The following is a 12,327-nucleotide window of genomic DNA, read 5'->3' on the forward strand; positions in this document are numbered from 1 at the left end:
GTTTTCTATATCCCCATTTTGAATAGTATTCTTTTCCACTGTGGTTTTTATTCCTTTAAATAAAAGTCTCAAGTCATTGTGAACATTTCTTGTGGCACATTATTTCCTCATGTGACTATGAACTCATAATCAGAGATTACTTAAGTCCTAAGGATACTGGAAGTATTCCTAAATAGTGATTGTATCGGTTTTTGCTGGAAGGGACAGGAGTTTGTTAAATTCTTTACAACAGAGATTTCTGCACCATGCATGTCAATTTAGAACATACACATGTGAATCTAGGTCTGAAATTAGTCCACGAGGAGCAATAAACCAAGCCCAAATCCTGCACATTAAACATTAAGTCCTGCAATTTAGATAAGCAGCAAATAATGTTTATAGTCTATTGTTAATCAATATATTCCACCCAATATTTTTGACATACTTTCCTAATAATACTAAAAACTATTTGCTCTTTATCTGAAATTGAACTAGGTTTCACGTTCTACCTGATAACCCAATCTGTGCCAAATATCCATGAATATAAATTTGGGGATTTAAAGAGGGAAGAAAAATCCTGGGTATAAGGTAACAAGGAAGTGACTATATAAAGCTGAGACATATACATACCTGCATCGTAACTAATCTATCATCGACCATCACCTCCTTTGTCAGAAAGTCTGCTCCTATTGTGGCTTTGTACTGATTGCTGAATTTCTTATTCACATACTGGTTCATGAGTGATGTTTTACCAACTCTGGAATGGAAGAAAAACCACATGCATAAGTGAAATAGGAAAGAATTAAAAACCAACTGTTCTACTTGCAATTTTAAAAGGAACCTGTCTGTTTTGAAGAACAAGGAACTGACCCCCAATCAAGGATACCAGCAAATCTCCCAACATTCCTTACACTAGAGTATACCTTCTCTTGCAATATGAGAAGAAAATGTTCTGAAAGTGACTTTGATGACCATTATATAACTCCTCCTAATCTCACCGAATGATTATACTCTATGATATGTAAAGTAGATGCCAATAAAACTATTTTTTTAAAAAAAGCAAGATTAAGATTGCTCGATTATTTAAAAATTATCTCTGCAGTCTGATGAAGTAGCACAGTGGTAAGCCATGGCTTCAGTCACCTCAGAAGTAGAAAGGGAGTGCACCCAGGACCTGAGATTCCTGTACGGGAGCCTCCTTGACCCAGAAGAGCGGCTAGACACCAGGACTGGTAGAAGAGTGGTAGCAACAGCAGAGCCAAGAGGCAGAGCAGGAGACAGCATGGACTTCCAGTTCACAGAGCAAGGAAAGCGGAAGACTGTGGGCAGGAGGCTGACCTGTGGAGTAGGGTGCCTCTGGGCACTAACTGGGGGCCCATGAGTCTGGAGCAAGGGCCTCCTTGGGCACTTCATTCAGGGATGGGCTCACTGACCTGTGCGGCTGGAGCTGCATGCCTTTGGGTTGAGGCACACAGCAGAGCGGCATGGCCCTTCGGCATTTATTTGTACCTTTGAAAAAACTTCCTATGTCCTGTGGGAAACTAACACCGAGGGAAATATAACTAGACTATATTCCCTAACTTATAACAGAGGGAATTTAGAAAGCTAATATTCCATGGTAGGAAAGCCACCACTCTGGTAGTTGATAAAGTCCAAGTACATTATCCTTCTGTAAATAGCATTCCCACAGGTTGTCCCCTAACAGCAGACACTCTTGTTATCTCTATCCCTCCCCTACCTTCCCCCAATGCAGGTTATTAGGTTTCCCTACTGTGAGCTCAGAGACTTTACTGTGGCTACCACCCACCTTGTGACATATGTAACTACTGAATATGCATGTCTTATGGCTACTTACAAATAACCCATGACAGTAAAGATTCACTCTCTACTCCTACCTCTCTCTGCGCAGACCTGGCTGCTGAGATCATGGCTATCCCGGAGGTGACCATGCTACCATGAAATGTGCCTGACTCCCTTATTTTATCTTGTTGGATACAAAAAAGGTTTTCCCCCAGGTTGACCCCAAATATATGCCAAACTTAGGAATCTGCTTGCATCACATGGTAAATGACTGCACACTTGGAAGTCAATGCAAGCTGCTTAGAGGTTAACTTCCCTGAGGATTATCAGCCATCTAAAGAAATCAGACTGTAGTCCGTCCCACTCCTTTCTGATAAGGATAGTGGATTGCTTCCCGGAAGAAGAGCCCAGAGACAAGGTCAAGCCCACTCAAGGATGAACAAGGTTAAGGCTGTTGTCTTGAGTCTAGGGTCCTCCCATCGTGTCACATGTGTACCTCTAATTCCTCCCCTTGCGATTACACGCTCACCCCTTTCCTATGATGTATGTGGTTACCTCTATCTACCCAGGGGGACTTGCACAGCCCTAAGTACTATAGGCTGTGGTCAGAGTTAAAGAGGCTCTCTCTTCCCTCTCTGCGTGGACCTGGATGCTGAGGTCATGGCTGTACCAGAGGTGAGCATGCAACCATGAAACGTGTCTGACTCCTGTATTTTATCTTCTCTCCTATTCTCTGTGACTTTACTATAATCTTTATATATTACCTGCGTACAATTGCTCCTACACACCCCATGGTTGCTAGAGACTGGTTTACTCTAACATCTTCTCTCCTACCTCTCATCCTCTGTGACTTTACTATGAGCTTTATACAGTATAACCACACAACTGCACCCACAGACCCCCCACGATTGTTAGAGGCTCCTGACTGAAAACTCTATCTGGAGCATTTCCACCTGAATCGTAGCCTGCTAGCTTCCCCAATAAACGCTCTAATCACAAACATTGTCTGTGAGTTCTATGTGGCCACTGTAATGAATTACAGAACCCAGCAGAAAAAGTAGAGCATACTGGGGAGCCAAAGAGTTGAAAAGAGTGTGAGACAAAACATTTGGTATCAGAAGTGAGATTCTTACCCGTCATTCCTACTCTCCAGTCTCCACGGGGCACTCCAAGTGCTGTCTCACGGTTGTTTTTCATTAGCCCCTACTCCACTAAACAGTGGCACAGTGGTTGTGGGTTAGGCTTCTAACTGCAAGGTCAGCAGTTCAAAACCACCAGCCACTCTGCTGAAGAAGATGGGGTTTTCTGCTCGCAGAGTTATGGTTTAGGGAACTCAGGGACAGTTCTACCCTGTCCTGTACAGTCACTGTGAGTCAGCACTGATTCGGTGTCAGTCAGTTTTATTTGTTCGCTTTTTCTTCCACTGAGCAGATGACACACAGGGTTGGAACTGACTCAATGGCGCCTAACAACAACCACGTACATTTATTAGGATTACTAGTGCGCAGCTTCCAGTCAGTGCTTGCTTTCATGGGCACTTCAGATGCCAAGTCCAAAAAGCACTGCCACATACACTTAAGAGCTACTGAAGAACTACTTGGTCAGAGGGAGATTGAGGAGGAGGACCCAGTTCTCCAGTCCCAGTCTCCTCTGCATATGTGGCGGATTCAAGAACAGTATAACTAAAACCTCTATTTGGAAGTCATAAGGCCACTGGCAACAAATTTAATAAACAAGGCTCCCTATCTAGCCAGTGTGAAGGAAAGGGTTTCATAAAAATGTTAACCATTACTTAGGTGAGAGTTCAAATGGCAACCAGTAAATCATGCTAACAGGTCTTAAAAGCCTGTGAACACCCAAATAAGATACAACTATTAGTATCTACTTGTCTGGAGTAAATGAAAACAAAGGAAACCCAAGACGCAAGTTAGAAACTCGTCCACAGGATTAATGCCCCAAGTAGCCCACAATCTCTGTGGTAGTTACATATTCTATTGTCGATTTGAGACGTAAAGGTCGCGGGGAGGAGACCAGCCAGTCAGGATGCAGTGTAGCCACAATGAAACATACAACTTTCCTCTAGTTCTTGATCCCAATTCTACCTTACAAATCCAGCTGGACCAGAGGATGTACACTGGTACAGAAGGGAACTGGAAACACAGGGAATCCAGGGCAGATGAAAGCTCTCAAGACCAGTGGTGAGAGTGGTGATACAGATAGAGTGGAGTGAAGGTGGGGTAGAAGGGGGAAATCAATTACAAGGATCTACATATAACCTCCTCTCTGGAGGTCGGACAACAGAAAAGTGGGTAAAGGGAGCCGTTGGACAGTGTAAGATACGACAAAATAAATTATCAAGGGTTCATGAGGGAGGGGGGAAAATAAGAAACTGATGCTGGGGGTTCAAGTGGAAAGCAGATGTTTTGAGAATGATGATGGCAACAAATGTGCAAATGTTCTTGTCACAATGGATGTATGTATGGCTTGTGATAAGCGTTGTACTAGCCCCTAATAAAGTGATTAAAAGAAAAAAAAAGATGAAGGGGTGGAATTCAGTCTGTCAATGAGGTCACAGCTTGAGGACCTCATTTGGAGCTGCTAAGGAGATAAATAGCTCAATGGAGGTAGGACACTTGTTCACTCCACTCCCTGGAAGACATTTCTGTGGACAAGACATATGGAGCTACACTAGAGACCTGGAGCTGAAGGAGCCACATGGAGATAGATCCCTGCCAGTGTTGAGATGCTTCCACTGCCACTGGATCCACAAGACTTTCCACCCACTGACCTGTGATTTTCCTGCATTCGACATCATTTCATATGTTGCGTGAGTCTGAAGAGGAATTTACATATTGGTATCTGACGTATGGGCTAATACCAGACTTGTGGACTTGATCTGGACTGGGCTGGCATGTTTTCTCAATATACAATTGCTCTTTCTTATACACATGAGTGCCTATGAATTTGTTTCTCTAGTTTACCTATACTAACAGTCTCTTTGAACCTGCAGCCCAAAGAACTAGATGAAGTCCTGCTAAAAATAAAAATGTAAAATATAACTCAAATGCTGTGAAACAGACCTGACTTACTGGACCAACAGGGAACTCCTGAGACCATTACCTTAAGATGCTCTTTAATCTTGCACTAAAAATACTCCTGGAGGTCACCTTACAGTATAAGGATAGGACCCTAAACCCAATCATTCTTGAGTAATGTGTCCCTGAAACAATTAACTACCTGAGAGCAAACAGTCGACATTGAAACAAAAGCAAAATGGAGGACAAGGAGAGGAAAGAAGCGACATCAGTGGAAGCAGAAGGGACAGAATAAAGTGCTGGCACAAGGTGGGAATTGTAACCAACGTCATGGAACAATCTGCACAAGAATAATTAAAAAGGGAACCTCGCTCTGTAAACTTCTACCTTAGAAACAACAAAATATTCAATACAGAAAATAGGAAAGCATGCTTAAAATTTTAAAAAGGAGGGTAATATTAACAAGGGTTTATGGAAATTTCTGCCATGTTGCAAACAGCGGGGAGACAGAGAAGGAAGTGGCAAATATCAGGACAAAGAGCAGAAGTTCCAAGGAGGTGGTCAGGCTTAAAACCAACGCAATGCATGAAGCTGAAATGCACGGGGACACTTACCCTGAGTCTCCCAGGATGATCACTTTCAGTAACACTTTCTTCCTAGAAGTCATGCTTCAAACTGAAAGAAAGGAGAGAGACTGTGAGAGTGACAGGAGTGACAGAAGTATCGAATAAGGTGAACCACATTTCCTGAGGCAGAAACATCTAGGCAGCCCCATCATCACTCATCTGAACCCTGGACCAGAAAGCCAAGCAAAACAACCCTTATGAGCAGGCTGAAAGAATATATTCAGCTTGGATATTGCTAACAGCAACTTGGATTAATGCTGATATACCCAGTAGCTTGGGTTTGTTCCTTCATTTATTTCAAGTCTCTACTCAAATATCATTTCCCCAGAAAGGTGACTATTTTCTCTAAATTATATATTCAACAATGTTTGACAGTTTGCTCTGTGAAAAGCCCAGAGGTTGCTGGTGGTTTTGAACTACTGACCATGTGGATCACGGCCCAATGCGCGGCCACTACACCACCAAGGCTCCACTATTTTCTCTAAATTAACCCTCTCTACTCCTCTCCATATGCTTTTCAGTCAAACCAGAGTGAGGCAGGCTTCTCTGTTTTGGAAGTTAAGACTTGGTAAACTCCCATGATGAGATTCCCTCAAGGGTGTGTGGCCTGCTTTCAATATACTCTATGGAAATATATGAGGGGTAGCCTCCCAAACCCCAGAATTCCCGCCCCCCCAAAGTTATGTATTTAAATGTTTTTTACAAAACAACCTTATAACCCTCAAAGTACTCTCCATTACACTTAATACATTTGTCAAATCTGCAATCCCATTCTTGGAAACATTTTTCAAACTCATCTGTTTCGATGGCTGACAGCACTTCCCTAGCTTTTTCCTTTACCTCCTCTATGTCAACAAATTGCTGTCCTTTCATGTCCCTCTTCATTCTCGGAAACAAGAAGTGGCATGGAGCAATGTCAGATGAGTAAGGTGTGTGGGGCAAGAGAGGCATGCTGTTTTTGCCAAAAATTGGCTCACTGAGATGGCTGCATGAGCAGGTGCATCGTCATGCTGGCAAAACCAGTCCCCCTTTTGTCACAAATCAGGCCTTTTTTGTTACACACTGTTAAACTTTTCATAATCTCTAAGCCAGCAGTCACAGGGGTTGCCCAATTTATAACAGTAGCAAACTTAATTATGAAGGAACAACGAAAATAATTTTATGGTTGAGGGGTCACCACCACCTGCGGAACTGTATTAAAGGGTCACGGCATTAGGAAGGTTGAGAACCACTGTTCTAAACAGAAAGCTTGATCAACAGTCTCACCTGGTGGAACAAACTCCAAATGCACTATCTCCCTTACATCGAAACCAAATGAGCATGCATGTGTTTTGAGGGTACCCCTCGGATATGGAATATATGGAACAACTTACTTTGCCTTTTCCCAGGTCTAGGCCCTGTATCTGGTTTATCCACAACCAGCTCTTTGGACCTGATCTTTGGGTTACTGAAGGCCTACTGATCTTTGGGTTCATTTGCCTCCATAATCAAAACTTGTCACCACTTCTACAGCTAACTGGGTCGAGACACCTCTAGTCTAACATTTGACCTAAAGACTTGAAACTTGCCCTCTTCTACAACGATGTGAGCTGTTTCCTGGCTATATCCCGCCCTCTAATTGGACATACATGCTTCGCTGGTTTTGCATTTCAATAGAACCCTGCTTAAGATACCTGATTTAACTGTCTTCAGAACATTTACTTGTTGTTTTATGTTTTTGTCTTATTCTTTCTAATAATCTCCACAACGAGTCTTATTTTTTCCTGTATCTTCAGTGTGCAGTAGAGAATTATAATCAAATGTTGGTGTGGTACAGTGAGTTACCTGACATGGCTCTTTTAGTCATGACTAGGTAGGATTATGCAGAAGTGAGACATCTGTGTCCCACCAAGGAGACCAGGTCTCCTACTAATAAGGTAAATAAGACTCATGGTATTCGTGGGGGGTGGGGCCGCACAGAACATATGTGGAACTCTAACAAGGGGATTGCTTAATTTTGCTATCCTTCAAACCAAGCCCACTGCCACCGAGTGAATTCTGAATCTCTGACCCAATGGCAGAGTAGAACTGCCCTTATGAGTTTCTGAGGCTATATATATTTATGGGAACAAAAAGCCTCATCTTTCTCCCATGGAGTGGCTGGTGAGTTCAAACTGCTAACCTTATGGTTACCAGTACAACCACTACACTATGCTGCTAGGTCTAAATGCTCTTAGAAGCAGAAAGGGAGGATTTCACTACCACCAAGAAAGAAGAGGCAAAGCCAGAGAATGTCCATTGGACCCAACGAGATGCCTGAATACTGAACCTTCTCAATCCAGGAGACAGAGTTGTGACACTAGAAAAGTAGTAGCAACAGAGGCAGCAGCACCAAGAGCTTAAGCAAAGTACCAGGCTCCTAGACGCGTGGAGTGAAAAAGCTGAATGCCTTTAGGTAGAAGACTCAGGGGTGCTAGATTTGCAGGCCCATGGAGTTACAGTAGTGTGTTTGGGGGCTGAGGCTTACTTAAGGCCAAGTGATAGAATGGAGCTCCTGAAAAAGCACTGTTAACATTGCCTGAGCAGAACTGTGGTCCCCCATGTGGCTGAGAACCAGAGAGAGACAAGCCTGAGAAGAAGTGTTAACTGAAGAACTGCATGCTGAGCATTTCTAATCCTGAATTGTAACCTGCTAACTTCCCTAAGAGACACCATAATTATGAGTATAGTGTGGGAGTTCTGTGAGCCCATTGCAATTTACTGTTGAACCAAGAAGGAAGGTGCCTTGGAGGGGATGGTTGATATCCAAACTGGCTAAGAAGTTTGGAGTGTATGTCTGGCTTCCATTGCCTTGGGCTGGTGGTAAGTCTGATTCTCCCTCCCCAAGTAAAGTCAGAAGAGTCCAGGCAGATTATGTCTCCACACCATTCTTATAGTTGCTTTAGTTAGTGCACGAATGGTACTGGCCGTAAGTTGTTTCAACTGTCTTCTAGAAAAACTTTTGGGCAGCCTACATACTAAAAAGGGTTCTTGCTTTATTCATCCCAGAGTCTAGAGACAGAAATCAGTGGTTTCCAGAAACGTCCGAGTCCTAATTTCGTGACCCCAATGTTATGGATGTATCCTAAGAATGCTAGAGGCTCACTCTTCTTCAGAGAGTTGAAACCCCAGGCTAGGGAGGCAACATTCTCTCCCAGAATCTAGAATTCAAGATTGAATATGAACATCCTAAAGGAGGAAGCACGCCTTCTCAGAACCTCTAGCTTTGCCCCATCACTATCTGCCAGCAGACATTGAAATAACCAGGGCAGGAGAGTTGGTGTGACAGTGGCAAGGGTCAACATCCAACTTTTACTTTCAGTGAAGCTGGAGGAAATCGATGTTTCTATGTAAAGCAAGTAGGTAATTAAGTTAGTTATTCTTCTACAGTTTGTGAGAAACAGAGACCTATCGCTTCTCGGCCTTTGGGCTAAGATCAAGTGTGGAGAAACAGAGACCTACTTTCTAGCTTCAACTTTAAGAATACTAGCTTCTTGAAGGGTGAGGCCGATCGCCCTAACAACAGTTCCACTGCCTGCAACGTATGTGCCCTACACAGGCAGACACTACGTGAACCTAGACTACCTGGGCTCTTATTCTGGCTTTGCCCTTTATAAGCTGTGTGATCTTAGGCAAGTCATTTAGCCTCTCTATGGCATAGGAAATAGTTCTGATGTCGTCAGGATGCGGTGAAGATTGAATCAAGAAAATGTTTTTGGTAGTGACTAGAATATAGGTGTTAGAAGAAAGCAGCCTCTAACAACCAAAGGGTCAGTAGGCACAACTGTACAGTTATAATACATAAAGATTATAGTAAAGTCGTAGAGAAAAGGGAAGAGAATAAGATAAAGGGGTCAGACACACAAGCTCACCTCAGCCCCTCTTGGTGGTCCATGTGGAAATGGGAGAGAAAAGAGGAGAAATCTTTACTTTCTTGGAGTATTTATAGGTAGCCATAAGACATGCATATTCAGTAGTTACATACGTCACAAGGTGGTAGAATCTACAGTAAGCTCCCTGAGCTCACAGGTGAAGAAACTTAATACCTGCACTGGGGGGAGGTATGAGAGGGACTGGGAGACAAGGTCGAAGAGATACCAACAGGATGTCTGTTTCTGTAGGGAGGCAGAATTAATCATGTGTTCATGTTAAGGCGGCCTAGCTGTTAAGGGAGAATCTGTGGAAACGATATTTAAAGCAGAATAATGTACTTGAACTTGATCTCAAACTTACTAAAGTGATGACTTTCCTACTGTGGAATACTAGCTTTCCAGACTCCCTGTTGTAAGTAGGGAATACAGTCCTCGTCTTATTTCCCTCAGTGTGAGTTTCCCACATATGCACAGAATAAGACCAAAACAAAAAATACACCCAAACCCACTGCTGTTGAGCTGTTTCACTTTCATGGAGAACGTATGTGTTTCAGAGTACAACTGTTCTATAGGGTTTTACTGACTATAATCTTCTTGGAAGCTATTACCTGGCCTTTCTTCCACAGTACTACTGGTTGGATCCAAAACTTCAACCTTTTGATTAGTCACACCTCAACTAGCCAGGGACTGGAGTAGAATACAGTTAAGTGCTTAGTAAATACCGGTTATAAATGCAGAAATGAACATATCCAGAACACACAGACCAGAGACAACGAGAGGGGCACGGAAGCAATGCATGGTAATAAGCTACCTTTCCCTCTTCTACATGCTCACTGCAGACGCTTCTCCTCTTTCTCAACAGGGAGTATTGCACCAAGACTTCAAACTGAAAGGAAATAGTACATCTGACCACAATCCCATAAACCAAGAACTGATAGTGAGGGCCTTATGTTCTTGAGATCTGCTGTCTTGTGTGGTTTCTAAGTCTGTTTCTCGTGGTTGTAGTAGCAGTATGGGAATGGGAACCAGCTTTCCAGGCACACACACCAGTATTCATTCATATGTGACATCCGTGTTAATTAGGGGATAGAGTGGATGACACAGACACTGGTTCCATTCAGTCTTACATCTAGTATTTTTCTACCAGGGGTGAGAGGCAAGCCCCAAACCATTTTTATTAGTAAGATCCTCTTATTACCCCTGTTCCTCCCTAGGGACTGCCTCACTGTCAGGTCACACAACATGGTATAGGGAGTTCTAGGAGTTTGGTCCCGCCATCTAGTCAACCACTGAACTGGAAAGGTAAATTTGAAATGAACTCTTTTGGAACTCTGGATCCTGACTGGTTTGCTTTATGAAGATGAGGCTGTAGGAGACCATTGACTGGTCCAGGTGTTGATTGATGGGTGACCAACTAGTCCGCTGTGCCTTTGCAGACAAAAGCATTGCAAAATTACTCAGTTATTTATGACCTTGCAGCTAAAAACATTGAGATAACTCAGTTATTTACGACCTCTTTAAGATTCTTTTGAATCTTGGTGCTTGTCTTAGAACATAGTGCTTTTATTATTCCAATGTTAAGAAAGTGTGACTAGTTAAGTAACATTTGCATAGATAAGAGTTTAGGAATGTTTTTTAAATTCTTCCGATGTTTGTTTTGTAACCATTCCCTTGTAAGAAGGGTATAAAAACCAAGTCCATCAGACTGTAGTCCTCCTAATCCCGTGCTTTGTACATGTCTCTTTCTTTTCTTTTCACCCGCACGCCTCATTTCAGATGCAGCTTGATGAGGGATGGCTGGTCTAATCACCCGCAGGAGGCTGTATTAAGAGGGCAGTGTGCTATTGCCTCCCCCAGTGCTTTGGCCCTGCCAACGTTGTGGGCTGTGGGCTGCATGTCTGTAGCGGCCTCAGCATGAGTAGTACACACCTTGTTTTTGCTCTCCCTCCACTTAGGGTACTATATTTTGCTTAGACTTTCTTATCGTTCCCTAAGGAATCAAACCTTCTGAGCTGCAAAGCATTTCCCTAACAGCATTCATCAGAAGACTTAAAGCAACAGAACCCCATTTCTTACTATGTATTTAAAATCTGTGTCAGATTTAAAGAAATCTGTGTCAGATCACCAGCTGATAGCATAGAATAGAACATAAACTTCACTGTTCACACTCAAGAAATACATACTTTGCAAAAATACTAGAGGAAAGTCAGAAATGGATGACTACAGTCCTCAATTGGCAAACACTAGAAATCTCTGAGTGGGAGAAATCTGTGCTATCACTTAAAATACTTAAAATTATCTACTTCTCAACAAAAAAATAAACACGTATACATTTTCTGAGAAAGCCCCAACATTGAAAGAATTAGTACAAGAGACTGCATCCGTGATCTCAAACATGCTCAGTGAGCTACAACAAACTGGACAAAGAACCACACGAACAAAACAGTAAGTGAATAAAGAGAGAACATCAGTAAAGAGAGGGAAATCTAAGAAGGAGCCAAACATGAATCAGCAAAATTTCTGACTATAAAACCACTACATGTGCACAAACGGTTGTACAGCAGTGTGAAGAGGATCTCCCAGACTGCAACTCTCACTGACTGAGGGGGCATGCAAGGAGGGAGAGCAGTGGTGGGCTAGAACAATGAAGGGGCTAAGAAAGCAGCTAACTACATTTCATCTTCGTTTATAGTACTGAAGTTGTTATTGCTGGGGGCACTGAGCAATTTTTTTCTGAAAGGAGGCGGCTGGCCAAGTAAGTTTGGGAACTTAAGGTGTAAGAAGACTCTCAAGGAGATGGACGACACAGGAACTGAGTGCTGCCAAGTTGGTTATAACTGACAGCAACCTTCTGCACCACAGAAGGAAACCCTGCGGGCCCTGCATCATCCTCACAATTGCCATGCTTCAGTCTCTTGCTGCAGTCACTTCTTGAAGCTTTTCTTTGTATCAGTAAGGTTTTCTGGTTTAGAGACACCTTTCACCTTACGCTCAATT

The 12,327-nt window shown here is 42.9% G+C and overlaps 1 protein-coding gene across 1 annotated transcript in view; it reads right to left on the minus strand.

Moving 5' to 3' along the window:
- Nucleotides 1-12,327, minus strand: part of RAB7A (RAB7A, member RAS oncogene family) — a 57,583-nt gene that overhangs the window by 16,445 nt on the left and 28,811 nt on the right. Inside the window, exons 2-3 of the mRNA XM_075550113.1 lie at nt 5,429-5,489; nt 610-736 (exon numbers count right to left, since the gene is read on the minus strand). Coding sequence (XP_075406228.1) covers nt 610-736; nt 5,429-5,481 — 180 coding nt within the window. The 5' untranslated portion in view covers nt 5,482-5,489. The remainder of the gene's footprint in view (nt 1-609; nt 737-5,428; nt 5,490-12,327) is intronic.

Source organism: Tenrec ecaudatus, chromosome 5 (genome assembly GCF_050624435.1).
Source record: "Tenrec ecaudatus isolate mTenEca1 chromosome 5, mTenEca1.hap1, whole genome shotgun sequence".
In the NCBI taxonomy this organism is placed as follows: Eukaryota; Metazoa; Chordata; class Mammalia; order Afrosoricida; family Tenrecidae; genus Tenrec; species Tenrec ecaudatus.